Source organism: Anoplopoma fimbria, chromosome 9 (assembly GCF_027596085.1).
Source record: "Anoplopoma fimbria isolate UVic2021 breed Golden Eagle Sablefish chromosome 9, Afim_UVic_2022, whole genome shotgun sequence".
Taxonomy (NCBI): domain Eukaryota; kingdom Metazoa; phylum Chordata; class Actinopteri; order Perciformes; family Anoplopomatidae; genus Anoplopoma; species Anoplopoma fimbria.
In genome coordinates, this window is record NC_072457.1 from 28,341,853 (window position 1) to 28,361,296 (window position 19,444).

Consider the following 19,444-nt stretch of genomic DNA (forward strand, 5'->3'; position numbering starts at 1 on the left):
TTCATTACATTTGGATAAAAACAAAACAAATATTTTTTTATATTGGAACTAGGACTACATTTCAAAGAACATATAACTATCTTTATTGCAAATGTGTATCAACCGTGTGTGTCATAACAATAACATTTACGACAGCTGGGCGTGCTTTCCGGCAACAGTAGGTTACAAAAAGGTGCGGGGTTGTTGGGTCAGAAAGGAGGAACAACAGTCCTTGGGGGAGGATGTGAAAGACGAGACCTTCCCAGGTATCTAAGTGACACACTTTGTAGGACGTGTATCGCCATTGTTGAGTAACATTAACGTTTAACGTAAAGGGACCGGAGGGAGCAGCTAGCTGTGAGCTAACCGAGCTAACTGTTGTTAGCTTAGCGCTAGCTCCACGGCTAACAAGGTGAGCTAACCCCGGCTCACACGGCTGGCTGGTTGCTTAGGTTACGTCTGCCGTAAAACAACGGTTGAACGTGAGCTAGCTGGTAGCTACCGTGACGTTAGCATCGGCTGCTACTGTAGCCTAACGAGTCAAACAGTCCGAACTCGCCATGTCCGCGTACGTCACGCTTCATGACGTCAACGTGACCCACGCACCGCGTCACGGAGAGGTGACGTCAGCTAGTTAAGTGTTCACGTTTAACTTTCGTTTCCTTTTCTCGCAGGAAAGCATGAGAGAGGGGAGAGACGACAGTATGGTTAGAGACCTCTCTGTGCTGCATCATGGAAGGACTGGGACAGGAGAGACCCACAGGCAGCTCTAGGCCCTTCCCATGGCTCAACCCCCCCAAAACAGAGGCCTCATTGCTGCTGTGGAAGCTCACAGACTGCTTCCCCACCAATGAGACGAGCCCTGCTCATCAGGCAGACAAAGAAGTAGGTGTCTATCTGTGCACAGGCCTTGTTTATACACAGACATGTAGGGGAGAATGGAGGAAGATGAATCAATCTGAATTAAAAGGACAATTATTACAGCCCATAGTGTGAGAGATGTGGTGACACAATCCGGTGACATTTGTTATCTCATGTTAATCATTACTTAAGGTAATGATTAACATGAGATAACAAATGTCACCGGATACTATGTAAAATATTGTTTTACATAGTAGCTACAACATGTATTTTGTAAGCTGAACACAGGGAGTCCTTTTAAAAATGGGGCACTTGTCTCATGCATGGTAACATGGTTAAATGGAGTGCAGTTGAGTCTCTATCAGCTGGTAAACAAACAGCTGATTTGGAGATGCTGGGGTATACTTTTAAATTCAGCATTTAAGCGTTTGCAGAAATGGCACAGTACCAATTTTTTATTTCAAGTTGGCTAAATAGACAAGCCATTTAATGTTTAAATATGGTTAGCGCAGTTATCTCCTGCTTTTAAGGTGCTGTTAAGACCATTGCACACGCAGTCAGGTTATTTAGATGAAATGTATGCCTTTTGCAGAAAATTCTAGCAAGTGACCATAATAATAAACAATGATCAACAGAACGCTGTTACCTAATGTGAAATAATCTGCTGGTCATTTTCTGTTACAGAACACTTACATGGATAGCAGAAAGGCCGTGCTGGAACTGAAAGATGTTCCTCCTCCTCCTCCTCACCATACATCCTCTTCCCAATCATCCCAGCCCTTCTCTCTGGTCCCTCTCCCAATGCCTCCTCCCTGCTTGCCTCCTCCTTCGCTTGCACAAGACTCCCACCAGCAACCACTACAATCACAGCTGCAACATGAGGGGGCTAGCCCTAAAGTAAGCATTTACTCGCACTGTGACTATTGCAGCACGGATGGCTATGGGATGGCTATTGGCAGTGGAAGTGTTGTTGGTACCAGCAGCAGCAGCATTGCTGGTATGGTCTCGCTCTATATGGCCCCAGGCTCTATAGGAGCACCCATCAGCACCAGCAGTATTGGCAGGTCAGGCCCTTGCACTGTTACTTCATCTGTTCATCAGTATAAACAACACATTAGCTGCAGAAGTGGAAGTGAAGCTCTTGATTCTTTGCCCACTCTTGGTTACAAACCTCAGCTGTCCTGTTCTGTAGCTACCTCTCAGCCCGTTTCATCACAACCCTACCTCTCCTGCTGCTCAGGGCTTCTCCACACATACCCAGCTGTACCTCTTACATGCAGTCAATCCAGCCTGTTTCGCCCCTCAGCACCCCTGGCTTCCTCTCTCCCCTGTGTGTCCTCTCTACCCACTCCCTTGCATGGCTCTTGCCTCACCTCTTCTGGCTACTACACCTGTGGTGGGGACTGCTGCCCATCAGCCAGAAGATCCCAGAGAACCACACTCGGTGATCAGCCAACCATCACCACTACAACCACCTCAGCACACTTCTGCTCTAATCCTATGCACCTAAATGTAGAACGCACGGTTTGTGTGAAGGGGGCACACTACTGCCAGGAGTGCCTGTTGAAGGTTGGTAGAGTTCACTTCAATAACTGTGGCCTCTCTTTTGTATTTGTTTACCCTAGAGATCACTGTAGGTACATTTATTCTATTTGGGTGGAAGACCTCGCCGTGTGAGACTGGTATTGTGTTTTTGGTGTTGTCAAATGCATTGAGGATAGTATTGCTTGCTGCTGATGTCGGTGTTATTTATTGGTATTTATTCTCCATGACAGTTGTACTGATTTGTACTTAATTGCAGCCCATCAATGGCCTGGCATCAGACTCAGAAAAGGTATGGCCAAATGCACCTATTCCGCCGACTGCTCCTATCCCCATTCCTATTTGTAATGGCTGTGGCACCACCTCTGACGGCATGATGCTCATGCCATCAGCCAGCCTTGGCAAGACTGGCCAGAAGTATGGTTAGTGGACTCTTTACTCTTGAATTCCTGCACGTATACTTTTGGTCTTGTGGAATCTTGAGTGGACCGATTACCTTCAAGCTGTTAAGATGCTTTAAAGCTGTTAAGTGTGTGTTTAAGAATGATTGTTTGCAAACTGTGTTTTAGGGTCTCCAGAGAATGGCGGTCCTGAAAACATCCCTCCGGTGGGCGTCTTCTGGGACATTGAGAACTGCAGTGTGCCTAGTGGACGCTCTGCTGGAGCTGTGGTCCAGCGTATTCGCAGCCATTTCTTTCAAGGCCACCGTGAGGCAGAATTCATTTGTGTCTGTGATATCAGCAAGGAGAGTAAAGCTGTCATCCAAGAGCTAAACAACTGCCAGGTACCATCCAACTTCATATTATGTATTTTTCATGATTATGCTTTTAAAAATGAGGTACATTTACACCCTGAATGATTACCACTGAACTACAGCTGAAGATGGGCAGAGTTGGTCATGCTTCATGCCATCATGTGGGGGGGAAAGCAGAGTTAATTTACATAAGTCCGGGCTCATTTAGACGGAGTATCCATATAGTGTTTCTGTTTCTTGTTCTCAATGAGGAGAGAGCGTATGCAGCGGCATAGAGAAAAGCACTGCGCCCAATGTCTTTATTTATTTTTTTTTTTCTTCTTTTTTTCGAGCAGTCCCCATTGCCCTGCCAGGAACAAAAACACCATATGGACACTGGCCTAAACTGACATGAGGCATTTTTGCCCAATTTGATTTTTGTGCCAAATTGAATACTGCATATTGGAGAGTTCATAAAAAAATTATATGAATTCATTTATTTGATGTTGTTGTTAAAGGTATTGCCACGTCAGACATTGACCTCCATAAAATTACACAAACATGTCCAGTAATTTCCCCCCAAAACGGCTAAATACATGAATTTGCTTCATCAGGTTACTGTTGCACATATCAACGCCACAGCCAAGAATGCTGCAGATGACAAGCTTCGCCAGAGCCTACGACGCTTTGCTGAGACCCACACTGCACCTGCAACTGTTGTACTAGTATCCTGTAAGTTCAGCTCAGATTCACTCAACTACAGCTGTGTCCCCACAAATGTTTTGTGATGACGCCTGTTATCTTTCATTTTTTTATTAGCGGATGTGAACTTTGCAAGTGAGCTGAGTGACTTGCGTCATCGCCATGGTTTCCAGATAGTCCTGGTCCATGGCAGCCATACGTCTTCAGCCCTACTGCAGCATGCCCACCGCCACGTGGCCTTCCAGGAGATGACAGCCGATCTGCCACCACGTATGCTTGTCAAGGCACAGGTAGGCCGCACAAATGCTTCATTAGGATTGAACGAAACGTAACCAGGGATAATTTAATTTTAGTGTGGACTTACCAAGATGTCAGAAAGGCAGTGGGAAAGGGAATTTTATCATCTTCACAATTATTTACTCACGCATTTTTCTTTTTAGGGGTCATTACAATTTTTCATACTCTATATTACTCTGAGCCATTCTTCAAATTGTTTTTCAACTAAAAGGAAGACTACTGCTTTAATTTTTTAAGTGTAAACCATACAAACCAGACAGGCTCTTCCTCCCCTCCCTCAGCCCAGTTTCAACCTCCTCTATGTGCACAACCTCCCTGTCAACTGTGACAAGAGCCTACGGAACGCCGTGAAGCTCAGGCTACGCCGCCTATCAGACAACTGTGGTGGCAAGGTGCTTGGCATGGCCCAGGGCACAGCAGTCCTCCGTTTTGGCAGCATTGAGGCAGCTGCCCGTGCCCGCAAGCGAATGGAAAATGAGGATGTTTTTGGGCGCCGAATCAGCATCTCCTTCTCCCCACGGCCCAGAGACGATGCAAGTCCTGAGCCTGAGCTTCAGTCTCAGCCCCATCACTTGACTCTGCCCCAGACCTATCAAAACCAGGATTTAATGTTCGACCCACCCCCATCCCTATGCTCCTCCTCCTTTCTGCCCCTGGGGATGCCGAGGTCACCCAGGAGGCCACGGCGAGCAACCCGCCGGTGCCATGCCACTGGCCCATTGCCTGAAAGGCCCTACAGCCCCAGGAGAGGGTGCAGTGGGCCTCCCGGTGGTGCTCCAGCCAAGCCCCATCAGGTCAGCAGACTCGTCGGTGCCTGCTTCCCCATAACCTCCGTTGCCCTCTATCCTTGTCCGGGCTGCTATGTAAAGCAGCCCAGTGTCCCTCTAACTGCTGCTTTGACTAACCGCCTATAGCTGCTCGCTAAGCTTCATTCGTCTGCCTGTGCTAGCATGCATTAGTTGTCATTAGCGCTTCATGTAACCCCTGTTGTTCTGCATGTTCATTGGTCATTCATCATATTAGTGCATGAATTAGCCAATAGCTTTTGTGCCTTTCTCTGGCTGTTTTTTATCCAGTATATCAGTGCTGATATACTGCTTTATGTATGTAGCCTGCGCCATGCCTCTAATCTGTTTTGGCACCTGCAGTTTCCCTCTCTGATAATACTGACCTCGGGTGACTGAAATGACTGGCTGGCTGGGAATTTCTTTTTCTTCTTGATTGTAACCATCCAACGGAAGACTGGAGAGAAGTGACATACAAATTGATTACTGTATAGATGGGCATTTTAAGATTAATCTTTAGTTGGAATTAAATGTAGAGTTTGTCCAATATTAAGCTCATTCAGCACCAGAATTAAAGGAAAACATCAAGCACAAAAAATAGTAACCTGACCAACACAAGCACAATGGGAATACAGTAGTAACATTACCATTTGGTTAATGATTATGAAAAACATTTATAGGTAAAACACATTGCTATGTAAAACAGGACCAAAGTACTTGTCAACTCCAACATGACACTTTACTAAATCTTCCGTAAATCTTTCAATGACAAAGCTGTCTATAGAACTAAGAGGCACAAGATAATTATGATATACAGCTGGTGTTGATTACTGCTGTTTTCTAGTCAGCCGGTTGATTTGAATATGCACATCCCTAGTTAAACTTCCGAATACCAGTAGGGAATGCCACTCCCTGACTTGTTCTATTGAGCCTGACATAAGTGCATGCATGCACACAAACACATCAACAGTATCCAGCCAGTCAACTTCACAGTATTTACATCTGCTGACTCTGTCTGGTCCAGGAGCTGGGTAGTTTGGAGGGCAAGCCCAGAATGAGCTTCCACCACCTGGAGAAAGGACGTGCTGCTTCCTCTTCCCCCCACGGTAATGGGGAGACAGGAGCCATGGAACAGCTGTCCAAGCCTGGCCTCGCTGGAGAATCTATGTACAGGAGGAGGTACACAAAGGGAAAGGGGATGTTGCACTGAGATGAATGTCATTTGATGATGAGATGAAAATTCCTTTGACAATTGGCTGCATTTAATGTTTTCCAAGGTGTGAAAGTACTAGCTTTAAACCCAAAATATCTGCTCATGAAGGCAGTATGTTTCCTGTTATTTTCCTGCCAGTCAAGTACAAATAATTTTTTTTTTTTTTATAGAAAATATTTATTTCAGAAAAAGGATACAATGTAGCAAATGAAAATAAAGCATTTAGAATGTTTTAGAAGGATGTGGCTCTTACACGTGTCCCTCCTTTATTTTTATTTACTTTTTACCTCCATCTTTCTATGTAGAAGAGAGGGCTCCTACCCTCGCAGTGTGACTGAATCCCCTGCAGATCAAGCTGACAGGAGCTCAGGGGAGTTCCAGATCAGCACACCTTCAGCCTTCAGCAAGTTGAACCTTCACAGGAGCTTCAGTCCCCTCATCCTGTCTCAGGGCTCCTGGTCATCCAGGTGACGTAATCAGTCATATTTGAATAAGTTCACCCAGAGCAATGCTTCTTACAGAGGTGGCATACTGCTAATGCTCCATACACATTCTCCAAACCCCCCATAGTATTTAATGTAATGGTAGTTATAATTTCAAAGTTGTCTCTGCCCTTCTCTAACTAAAGGAGTGCATCGCCCTGCCTGTCCAGCCGGTCCTCACCCCTCCTGGCAGCCACTCGTAGCCCGTGTCCCGAAGGTCCACCTGAACCTTTCTCAGATGGGGCAGAGGTCCAGGTGGCCAACCTGGACTACAGAATGTCCCGCAAGGATCTGCAGCAGACTCTGCATGACACCTTCGCCCGTTACGGACGGGTAAGGCCAACTCCATGGATGTTATAGGCCTTTTTCACCGAAGATTTTTAATTTGTCACAGTAGTAAAGCCCAGGTTGCTCTGGTCTCATGTTATTGGTGTATTGTGCATGCTTGCTCAAGCTCACTTGGACCACTTGAATACAACAGAGCCATTGTTGGTATTCTTGGTAACACCTGGGCTTTTCCTACTGTGACAATGCAAAATGTCTGCTGTGGAAAACGGCCTGTTGTACTGATAAATGTGTTCTTCAAATATGCCCTAGTCCTAAATAACAGTCGCCCTAAATGGATGGTTTGCTTGCAGCTTGACACGTGATTCACTTCTGTCTCAAAACATCTCATGTGGTGTGACTTGTGTTGTCTAGGTGAAAACGGTGGAGCTTAGCCCCCACACTGACTATCAGCTGAAGGCCACAATCCAGATGTTGTCCCTGCAGCAGGCCATTAGTGCCGTCAGTGGCCTGCACCGTTATAAGATCGGAGGCAAGCGCATTCAGGTGTCTCTGATCACTGGTGGTAGCAACAAATCCTCGCCATGCTCAGGTACAGTTAAGTGTAGTTTGAGTTTGATTTCTTTAGATGTGCTGGTTTGGACTGTTTGGGTAAAATTCAGCTTTTTAATTATACAGCACGGAGATCATCAGCATTCTTCACGATGCACCTGCCAATTGCCTTCCCCTCTTCAAGTTTACAGAGATCTATGAAAAAAAGTAAGTAACATGAACAACTTTACTCATACACATTTTCTGAGTATAGCATTCCATTATGATAATATGCATTTCAGCTTCCAAACTATATGCTCCTTTCTCCCTCCAGATATTCCCGTAAGCTTATGGTTGGGGATCTGTACAGGCTACCAGAGGTGGTGGCAGTGCGGGAACAGGGAGGCTCGAGGCTTGTGTGCCTGCTGCCCAGCAGCCAAGTCCGTCAGAGTCCACTTGGATCTTCCCAGTCCCAGGAGGGCTCCTCCTCTGCTAGCGGCAGCCCCGTGGTGTTTGAGGAGCTGGAGTACCATGAACCTGTCTGCAGAGAACACTACACACATCGGGACTTTAGGTTATTGAAATTTTGTATATAGTATAAGATTGGGATTAAATTCTTATTTTACAAAAATATGTAAAGAAATGCACTAAGAAGCGTGCTCCTTCCTGGGAAATCTTTTATTCATGTATCAAAAAGGTGTTGGCCCTGTTTTTTAGTAGGACTTTATTGTTGGCCACCTGGTAGCATCTTGACCCACCATGTCCCTGTCTCACATTTGCTCTGAAGGATTGATTCAACCTAAATTCTCACATTTTTCTGTACAACTGAAGCAGAATGTTTCCATAACTGATTGTGTGTCTTACTAATTTATTTTTCTTTCCTTTTTTTAGTGAGGCTGACTTTGACCCTGACTCTTATAAAATACCTTTTGTTGTGATGTCTCTGAGCACCATAGCATCTGAGGTCCACAGTCTTTTGCAGTCACATGAGGGAACTCTTCCATTACTCAGGTTACAAACAGCTCTATAATTAATGTATTCCCTTTTTTTTTTTTTTTTTTTTTTTTTTTTTTTTTTAAATTGTCAACACACAGCATGTTTTCAAACATTTATAAAGTTTGTAATGTGGTATATTTTCCTTGTAGTTTTCCAGACTGCTATTCAGCAAAATTCAGCCATCTACCGCTTGGTAATGAGACACTGGAGGGTGGTGTTCCTCTGGAGCACCTCATTACCTGTGTTCCCAGTATCACAATTGTCACAGCTCAGAATGGCTTTAAAGTCATCAAGTGGATCCACAACAAACCACCAGCACCAAACTCTGGTAGGATCATTAGAATGTTGTTGTATGTTGTTTTAGCTTCCTACAATGCCACACTTGCCACACTTCTGACATTTAAAAAAATAAAACATTGTTCTCATGTAGAGCCATGGATTCAGCGCTGCAAGAGTCCGGTTGGCAACCCACAGCTCATCCAATTCAGCCGTGAGATTATTGACTTGTTGAAGAGTCAGCCTTCTTGCATCATGCCCATGAGCAAGTTCATACCTTCATACCACCATCACTTTGCCAAGCAGTGCCGTGTCTCTGACTATGGCTACTCCAAGCTGCTGGAGCTACTGGAGGCTGTGCCTCATGTCCTGCAGGTATTAAAGTTTATGAGGATCTTTTGTATTTTTCTTTGTTTGTATTCTACATATTGTGAGTTTTATTTTTATTTGCTTTGCCTACAGATATTGGGTATGGGTACCAAGCGTTTACTGACTCTGACTCATCGTGCTCAAGTGAAGCGCTTCACCCAAGACCTGCTCAAACTACTTAAATTTCAAGCCAGCAAACAAGTGTCAATCAAGGACTTCATGCAGGCATACCATTGGTCAGTCAGTATAATTTGGAGATGAAGATGATGTCTTTACAATGCAATTGTATTCTGTAGAGGTTTTGCTTTAATTCAGATAAATACTAGCACTTTACCTGTGGGTCTGTCTGTGAATCCCACTCATGAACAGTTGGAGAAAAGTATTAAACATAAGATGGATCATCAGTGTTGTCAATGTTTGTAACATAATCTCGGGTTTCAGGTGCTTCTCTAGAGACTGGAGGATAATCGACTATGGCACATGTGACCTGATGGACCTGTTGACTGAAATCCCAGACACCACCATCACTATTGCGCATCAGGACATGGATACAGTGATCTCTGTTCCCAAGAGAGGTTCAAACCAGTTTATTAAAAAGACTTTGTATGAAGTGATGATTCCAAATCTCTCTGAAGAAACTGATAATTAAAATGTTATTTAAGTGATAGGAATGGAAACGGTATTATTTACCTTATCCCAAGCCACTATAATTTTAATTTTATCATTGATTAGATTTCCCTGAATTCCCTCTTGTGTGCCTACAGAGCGTACAGTGGAGGAAATGGAGCGCACTAAGCAGTTTGGGAAGGAGGTGGTGGACCTTCTTCGTCACCAGCCTCACTGCCGAATGGCCTTCAGTAAGTTCATCCCCACCTACCACCATCACTTCGGACGTCAGTGCAAACTCAGCTACTACGGCTTCACCAAGCTCATGGAGCTCTTCGAGGCAATCCCCAACATACTGATGGTGAGTTACGAAGACTGTTTGTACCTTATAATGCCTTGTGGTCTTCGGTGCTCCAACCCTTAACAATGAGGAATTAAAGTGTATATCTGGTCTGTAATGATGGTCCACCCATGTTGTGCAGCAAAGAGAAATGATTGCTTTGACCAGGATATTATGTCAAAGACATTGACTGTTATTGATTGAGTCATACATTTCCATTTGCTTCATCGAACTGACTTGCTAATAGTTAATCATTAGGTGGCTCCCATTGTATTTGCTCCTCATACTGTAATTTACACTGAATACTTCTGGGTCAGATCAGTTCTTGGTTTGAACTGTTATGGAATCCACCTTTTTTTTTTTTTTTTAATCAAGCGTAAGCGCCGCTACCTTTTTGTCTTTGCCTGAACACAAATTTAACAGCTGTCCATACCTTCGTCAGGTGTTGGAGTGTGGTGAAGAGAAAGTGCTGACTCTGACGGAAGTGGAGCGCATCAAGGCTTTGGCGGCTCAGCTGGTCAAGCTGCTTCGGGCTCAGAAGAACTCCAGCCTTCCTGTCAGCCAGCTGCTCACGGAGTACAGCAAGACCTTCGGTTATGGTCTCCGCCTGCAGGACTATGATGCCAGCTCCCTGCCGACTCTGCTGGCCAAACTCTGCCATGTTGTCAAGGTAAAGAAACTTCTGATTTCCTTTTATTTTCAGTGTGTTTTTTTTCTTTGACTGCCTATAATTAGTATTTGTGGATCTAGAGAGATCCTTTTTGTAACTATAAGATCCTTCGCCATTATAAACGATATGATGGGAGTCTCATCTGGCATCCAGCTAAACGATATAATCGTGGGGTTGCACCACTCAATGCTACAGCTCCTTTTGCCAAGTCTTAACTAGCTGATTTATGAGCCTGTCCATGTTTTTCCATACCCATTGAGAAGAAGTTCTATGCATTTTGAATCTTTCCCACAATTTGACATAGACTCTATTCACAGCTGCTCTTTGGTTCCAGGAATAACATTTAAACATGTTCATTTGTCTGACTATCCCACTAACAATGTTATAAATCCTCTCTGACATCTTGAAAAATAAAAAAAATTCAGTGACCTTGTGAAGCACACAGAATATACTAAGCTGTTGATGGTGACTCCTTGTAGTACAGTTATCACTTTGTAAGACAAGTGTTTTCATAAAAATCAACAAACAGCCGTGCTCTTTCAATTTCAAGGTGGCTGATGGCTCAGGATGCCGGGAAGTGCAGTTGATCAACAGGAAGTCTTTGCGCTCACTGACATCCCAGCTACTGGCTCTGCTCATGTCCCAAGAGGAGGAGCAAGTCACCAGGGGTCTCAAGGTGGAGGCGCTGAGCCAGCATTACCTGACTGTCTACGGAGCCCCGCTCAACCCATGTGAATATGGGTTCCTCTCTCTCAGCGAGTTACTCAAGAGCCTGCCCTACCTTGTGGAGGTGAGTGGTAGAACTTGTTTTTTCATAATCTTAAAACTCATTCAAGCTTTGTACATTTTCTTATACTACAGTCACTCTTTCTCTCTATACAGCGATGTGTCTCTGTTTTTATGATGTATTTAACCTGTGCTCCCACGCAGAGGCAGAACTGACAGTGTGTGATTTTTCTTCTTCCACAGTTGTACCATGAAGAAAATGATGACGACAACAACAACGCTGGCAACCCTGCCAGTAGTTATGGTGAGGAGTGGGTGAGGCTAACCAGACTTTACCAGTTTGCCCGTAACGTACGCGGCCTGCTCCACACCTACCACTACAACCAGATCTTCCTGACTGAGTTCCAGGGGGTTTATAACAAATTTACAGGCTGCAGCCTTGAACCACGTTCCTACGGATACACCGGCACTGACGACCTGCTCAGCGCCATTCCACAGGTGGGGATTCAATTGAATTATACTTTTACTGTAGTTCGTCTAAAACACTTTGTCAATGTTGACTGTAGATAAGTAAAATCTGCCAGTTTTACTTAAATGTCATACTGGATTTAAAGCAGGTTATCAATTTTCTCTCGTCATTTGTTTTAGGTCCTGCAAAAGGACAACCCGTGGTTTTAGCATTACGCTGCATAATCTTTTTATTTGGTTTCATTTCTTTGTAACATGTCATTTTCAGGTGGTCTGGATCAAAGGGCATGGTCACAAGAGGATTATCGTTTTGAAGAACGATATGAAAGGTAATGGCGTAGTACGCTTTTATTAAAGTCAAGCTCATCAGTTGCAATCAATGGCATTTACACAGGCTGTTAATAATGGCCATGGGCTGAAGTGATCATAGAACAGAGGACTTGACTTTGAGTGCTCTATGGGAATACTTTGGAAAGGGTTGTTATGAGGTAGCAATAACAACAATGTATGGAAGCTGTATGACAGGGAGGTGTTTTTATTTTTTATTTTTTTTAGCAAGGGCAAGTCCTTCAGTCCCTTGCAGCCCCCCGCCAGGAGAGAACATGGAGAGCCCAAGAGACAGCCCGATTAGCAACGCAACCTCTGGAACCCAGAGTCCAGGTAACAGGGGTCACACAAGTATTTATTTATTAAAAATAAGGGGATGAAAATAACGTTTGACTTGCAATGACGGCACGATTTTGAAGACGGCTCTGCTTCTGACCAGATGAAATATAGATGAAGCTAAATCATGCTCTTTTACTTGCAAGGTGGAGATGTTTCAGCAGAATCAGAGCTGCTTTGTCTGACGTCACCAGTAGATCTACTATGTGGTCCTGTACCATCCTGCCTACCGTCACCTCAGCTCCACCCAGACCCTGTTCTCCTCCAGGACATGGACCTGATTCACTTTGAGGAGAAAACTCCGCCAGCAGGTCAGTTTTTAATTTTACAAGTTTGATGTATTTTTATTGAATTTTAAAGCCATATCAGTTAACTAAATGTTCTAGGAATGCTGCAAGTTTAACATCATTTGTACTTCTGTTTACCAATTAAAGTCGCCTTGCTCTTTGACTATGAGGAGCAGATTTTTTCCTTTTTACTTTATAAATCAGGTTCCTAACATGAAATGCTCTGAGTGCTCTCAAGTTTAAAAAGGAAAAAAAAAAGATCAGAGAAAGAGAACAAAAATACATTTTAATCAGTACATCACACTTTTATTTACACCTCTGCTATAGTTCACTAGGTGTAAGCTCAGTCTGTGCTTGTGATTTCAGTGAGTGATGAACCTGATGTGGCAGCTGTCGCTGACGGCACATCTGATCCGCGTCGCAGCACATCTGACTCCGCAGTCGTCAAACCTCCTTCACCGCCGCCCAACATGACATGTGCCTCATCCATGGACAGTCCCAGCAGGAGAGCCACACGCAGCAGAATTAAGCTAGCTGCCAACTTCTCATTCACAGCAGGCCTATGATCGTTTTCACACATGCACACAAAGCAATACTAGCTCACACATCGTGTAACTCTAAATACAAGAGTTGACCAGCTACACTGAACACACAGAAGTGACCCCCAGAGGAGCATTAGTGTTGTCCCCCGACATCTTTTGACAGGCTGTTGCTTTCTTCTTAATCACCCATTGGCCATCTTTGTTTGCTTCTTTCACAATCCGTGAGTTCTCTGATGTTCACCAAGCTGTGATCTTTTTTTTTTTTTTTTTTTTTTTTTTCTTGCAGATTTTCTGCAATTCGTAGCCTGTGTTTGATTTCACCTCAAGGGAAGTTAAATTATATTTCCATGTGCATCTTCAGTTCAGAGTTTTGTTGTCAGAGAACACTTGCTGGCTTACAGTGAATGAAGAGTCCAAAAATGAGTTTGTTGCCACTGTATACAGAGCATTAGGTAATGGGAGAAATGCTAGGGATGTCTAACAAAGTTTTCTATGTTAAATCCCCAAAATGTAGTTGCCAACATTTTCCGATCACAAAATTGACAAACAAAAGGTTTATAGAGATATTTTGTTCATGTACCATAGAAGGATGGAGAAACCTCCCTGCGTACTACTTCCTCGCTGTATCTCCTGAAGATGGAGCATTTCATTTAAGAAATTCATTTTAAAACTCCTGTTGAATTTTGGGAGATTTTGCCTTGTAGGTAACCATAGACATGTCATCCAAACTGGTTGCTAAGCACCTGCCTGTTTCAGTCCTCTATGGGTGAAGCCCTTACGGTTTCTAGAGAGGTAGCTTCTCTGTAAATTCTCATCTGTTGTCTGTTAATTAGCCTCAGGACAGTATTTTCAGTTCCTTTTATATTATGCAGAGTATTTAGTAGTCTGTGGGAGCGTTTGGCCTAAAGGTGTGGTGTATTTGGTGGCAATTCAATGATCTAACTGAACATTGTTGTTTACTGTTCAGGTTTTGGCTTTTGTTAACAGAAGCTAACGGTTTTTGAACAGTTAATGCATCGATGGCAAGGTTTTGATTGATATTATGACAAGCACTGCTCTCAGGAATTTTTATTCTTGTTGTACTTTGACTTAATTTATTGCAAAGATTTTGGCTCGTCTCTTCAGGGCCACTAAAGAAGGCCTGAAAGGGAAACAGGCCGACTCTTTAATACTCCGGCCAGATGTGTGCTCAGGCAGCAGGAACTGAGATATACTTTGATTGTTCGGCTTCAGCCAGCAGCCAGTGTGTTTGTGTTCTTTTTAGCTGTGTTTTGAGTGTGTGGTTTACACTGGAGTAGGTGGTGTGAAATATGCATGGTGTGCATAAATGAGTTTATGCATGGTGTAAGCCCAGACAGGAACAGAAGATGGTAAGACATTCTTTAAGATCAGTCTTTTATTTCCACCATGTTTTGGGGATCTTGGAGTTGACCTCACCGTTGCAGTTGCCACATAAATGCTCAAGGTTTTTAGAGTTAACCTTGTTGCTGGTCAGCACCGTGTCTGTGGTGATGTCCATGCCTGAGTTGAAGAGTTCAAGGGGAGCAGTGAGCACTCCTCTGAGTATTTGATTTTTAATGACGAGGTGATTTGGTTGTGAGTTTTTAGGGGTAAAGAGACGATCGGGAGGCGGTAGGCTGTTTTTGTGGAGCACCATGGGGGCTCTGGGCAGCCTCCTGAACAGACTGTGACGTGTACTAAGAGGACCCTCTGCGGCTCTCTGGAATCTGCCGGGCTTTTACAATGGCTTGTATTTGCCACGGTGCCAAAGGACTTGCCATCGTATCTCCCCATCCCTCACAGCTTACATAGAGGAGTTTTTACTTACTGGTGTGTGTTGGTTTCTCGATTTTTCCTTTGTCTCAAGTGTTAACAAGACTGCTGGCTGCTGAACTGCCACCAAAAAATGTCTGCTGCCATGAAGTTAGTCTGACCGAGGCGCCACTGAAGTCTGAGAGTTGTTGTTGTTTATGTTAAGAGAAAAGGCTCAAAGAATGGGTAAGAGCCCATTCAACCAGTTTCTGTCCAGGTGCAGTGTTTACCTCTTTAGCCAGTGTTAGCAGTGTTAATAATTTTCTTTGTCCGACTTGATTTTTGACTTGGTATGAAAAGCCTTTTTAAAGCTGAGAGATTCCACCTACCAACTTTCCAAAATAACTTGAATACCACTCAAAATGTTTTTAATTAGGTCTGTTCAGGTTTCTCCTGTAATGTTTTACTGACTGTCCATGATTAAGGGATGAGTAGATAATAAATTAAAATGTAGAAAGGGGCTGAAAATAATTTAACTTTGGCAATACGGATGTATTACTTTTTGTGACTTTGAGCAAACCCTAGCTCTCCCCAGAGTACTGCAGTGGCAACTCACTCATGAATAAATGTAACTTCTCTGTTTAGCTTGCTCTCTGTTTTTGGTTAGATCAGTGAGAAGCTATTGTACCTGTCAAAATATGCACTTTTGCATAGTTTTGGTTCATGAAATACAAATGTGAAATTAGGTAGTGGACTGGGAGGAGCTGAAACATGTTTTTTGTGTCTTTACCTCCGTTTAACTGAATCTGATCTTGTCTGTCTTAAACCGTGTTCACGTTGCACAAAAACAAGAAAAGGTTTCCTTTATTCAGCAGTGTCCTCTAAACTCCTGCCTTGTGATTATTTTTTGTTTACTGTCTCACTGATGTGTCCTCCCCACCCCGACCCCCGTCACACAGTTTTACTGCCTCGCCACACTAGAAGTCACTGTAACAGTCTAATGTTGAAGGGACCAAAAAATATATATTTCTGTTAATAAATTTCACAAGCATCAATTCTGCCTCGGCTCACTGTTTTTTGCGATAATCAAATTACTCGATAAAACAACCCAGCATGTTCCTGAAAGATGCTCTTTTATTTAAACATGTATGTACAGGTAGTTTCAGCTTATTTTCTGCATATTTGTTCAATATTCAACATAAGGACCTCCATAAATTCACTACTACTACAGAACGCTAAGTTATCAGAAGGAAGGTTAAGTGACAAAGAGCAACACTTTGCTTGATACAAGTCACTAATGTCCTAAATACACTCAAAACATACACAGTCTATTGTAGGCATTTACAAGAAGTTGCATTCAGTTCCTGGTGTTTATCATAAAAACGCAAGACTAAATTCAGAGGATGCGTGTTGTCAGCAATACCCATAATAACTGATGTCCTACTACCACAGTCAATAATTCCCGGTTGCTGATGGCGGAGATGGCGTTAGTAGTGATGTGGTAACTCTGGGGAATGAGCAGGCTTAGTGGACCGTTGAGGGGTAAAGAAATAAAATAACACTTTACCATGTTGAATACATCTTTTTAAGTTTCTGCATGTGCAGCGGTTAACCTAGATTATGAATGGGCTGTGAACTAGTGGAAACTGCTGTAATAGGTCATATGCGGTGGCGTGTCAGGAAGCGTTTGCCTCTATAGAGTGAAAAGCAAACATATGGCCACACAACCGATATGACCAGACTTTGTAGCAGCGTTGAGTCAAGTCCATTTTCATCAAGTGTTTTTTTGTTAACGTTCAATGACCACCACTGATGTTTTGATGCCGCCAAATCTGTAAAACCAGAAGTTATTACAGAAACACAGATAGATAAATAAATAAACTGCTGCTCAGCTCCAGAAGAGAGAGGCTCCACTGGCTGCCATCCCTCCCTAGCATTGATATACCGATCATTGAATTGGTAACCACATTGTTTATCCGAGCCACATGTGATAAAAGAGTTGTAGTCTCCTAAAAAGTGTAAGAAGTTCACTGGTTGATGTTTAAGGGATGAAATGGAAGAATAAATACCCGTTGTCAAACATGACTTGGTGATGACATGTTTTGTTTTTTTCCTGTCAGAGAACCCCAGCATTTATTCTTCACTTTGTGGACATTGTGCTTGTAGTTAATGCTTCTGCTCTTAATATCGACCACATGATCATAGATCTAATGTCATTTTAAAGAAATGTTACATGATGACCCAATCTGATTCTAATTTAAGACATATTTATCGAATGTTCATTTACGGTTCCCTTTACGTCATGTCTTCACTTACAGAAGCTCCTCATAGTAAAGTTTCCCTCGAGCACTGACTGGGGATCAGCTCCCAAACTCTGAGCTGAAGCCTTGTAGATGAAACTGTATCTGCGATTCAATTACAAACCTGATTCCTGAGCAGTTTCGAGGGGAAAACACAGTTAACCGAGGTTCACTGAGCCACAGGAAGTGATGTATGGCATGTGATGTGATGTGGGTGTGTTGGTTTCTGACACGAGGACGACGAGGTCATAAAGAGGTCCGTGTCCGTTACATGACGGCACACTGGGTGGCTCCACAGCAATCCTTAATGACGGCCACTCCTGACTTGGTGATGGATGGCTTGTTGGGAGGTGGCTCTGGGATTTGTCTCTTAGGCTTTGGAGGATCTTTACATAAAGAGAGGAAAAATAGATGATCACACCTTGGAAGTGAAAGCAAACAGCAATCGCGCCCTCTCTCTTTTTTTCAAATGCGATCACTCACTTTGTGAGCATTTGAGCTTCTTCTCCAGAGGCATCAGCTTCAGTCTGAGGTACTCGGCCATCTCCTTGTCCTCCTCTTGCTCCCTGAGATTAAGAGGTAGTCACATGGTCAGCTGTGTGAATTCAATGCAATCAGTAGAGGAAGGTTTTAACAGAATACGTTTTGACATGTCACAGTAGAAAAAGCACAGGTGTAAATAATAAAATAAATGACGGCTGAATTCCATTTAGCTGTTTAGGTTACAGGGTCCTGGTGGCTGACTGTTTTGACTTACTGGGACATTCGAATAGAGCGGAGACATCGTTAATATTATTAGTAACAACTGTGCTTTTTGTTGAAGATGCAAATGCATTATTTAGTATGTAAAAGTAGAAATATAGAAAGCAACCTTAATATAGATAAATATACCTGATAATCGATATATTTTTCAATTTGGTTCTAATTGTACACCTTTTTCATGCAGGAAACAATGATTTTCAGCCACGGCATAGACCTGCAATGTCAGTCTGTCAGTCCACCACTTTTGTCTGGAATGAAATATCTAATATGAAATAACAATATTTCTAATTCGGTGCAAATATCCATGTTCCCCAGGGGATGAATCCCAATTATTTTGGTGATCCCCTGACTTTTCCTTTTTCCTCAAGCACCAACATGACATTTACTATTTCATTTCAGGATAAATTGTTATAACTTTCCTGATACCTTCACTTCTTCTTCTCAGCTCTGTGACTTGAGTGTAATGATAAAACATGAGAAGGTCAAACTACTGCTACTTGCGACTGTTTCACTCTTTTCCACGGTGACTCATATATCATCATAAGGACTCACTCTGATTAAACTTACCCATAACAAAAGTACATCTGATTGTCCTGATCAACCTTCATGTTGCGTTGCTCATCCAGTGTTTTAAAAACAGGCTGTGATTTTATATAATTTAATATCTATCTGAAGGTTATCTCTGTGTCACACTCTGTCATCTGTCTGAGGAAGCAGAGGAGGAGGAGGACGTAGAAAATGACAATGCAGAGCCATGGTCATCAGTCAGCGACACACACACACACACACACACACACACACACACACACACACACACACACACACACACACACACACAGATACACACCCACACAGCTGGCAGTGCTGTAATGATTAAGTGACCGTGTTCAGTCATGCTCACATTTACTCTAATGAGTCTCCTTCCAGCTGTTTCTCAATCATACTACATCTATCAAATGAAGAAACAAAATCTGGATGCAGTTCAACCCAACACTGTCTGAGTAAACAAACAGTCAGTCAGCTCCTGCGGAGCCCAGATATGAACTGTGACTGTATGTGGGAGCGCTCTACCTTAATCTCTCCACCTCTGCATCGTCGACCAGGAAATCCCTCTTCTGCACCAGTTTATGAATCTTCAGGATCAGCTCTTCTTCCCGCTGCCTGTGCTTCTTGTTTTTTTCTTTCTCTGGGGGAAACAAAGGAGGAAAATGAAAGTCATGAACACATAAATAAATGTAACGACTAGAGGACTGAACTGAAAACGTAATATTCTACTT

The 19,444-nt window shown here is 43.2% G+C and overlaps 2 protein-coding genes across 2 annotated transcripts in view; one reads left to right on the forward strand and one right to left on the reverse strand.

Moving 5' to 3' along the window:
• Positions 1-163: 163 nt before the first annotated feature.
• Positions 164-17,472, forward strand: LOC129095548 (meiosis regulator and mRNA stability factor 1). Its single transcript, XM_054604041.1, is given in 27 exon segments — positions 164-245; positions 654-864; positions 1,525-2,409; positions 2,642-2,804; positions 2,952-3,166; positions 3,730-3,847; positions 3,935-4,107; positions 4,396-4,908; positions 5,924-6,078; positions 6,418-6,579; positions 6,741-6,927; positions 7,294-7,471; positions 7,542-7,638; positions 7,745-7,984; positions 8,302-8,421; positions 8,556-8,734; positions 8,837-9,057; positions 9,145-9,287; positions 9,493-9,626; positions 9,816-10,018; positions 10,440-10,667; positions 11,218-11,457; positions 11,637-11,891; positions 12,130-12,190; positions 12,417-12,521; positions 12,671-12,835; positions 13,178-17,472. Coding segments are annotated over 26 exon segments (5,493 nt in total). The 5' UTR covers positions 164-245; positions 654-711; the 3' UTR covers positions 13,378-17,472.
• A 178-nt stretch (positions 17,473-17,650) lies between these two features.
• The window catches only part of LOC129095776 (uncharacterized), an 18,066-nt gene continuing 16,272 nt past the window's right edge, over positions 17,651-19,444 (reverse strand). Inside the window, exons 10-12 of the mRNA XM_054604332.1 lie at positions 19,239-19,353; positions 17,885-17,971; positions 17,651-17,772 (exon numbers count right to left, since the gene is read on the reverse strand). Coding sequence (XP_054460307.1) covers positions 17,673-17,772; positions 17,885-17,971; positions 19,239-19,353 — 302 coding nt within the window. The 3' untranslated portion in view covers positions 17,651-17,672. The remainder of the gene's footprint in view (positions 17,773-17,884; positions 17,972-19,238; positions 19,354-19,444) is intronic.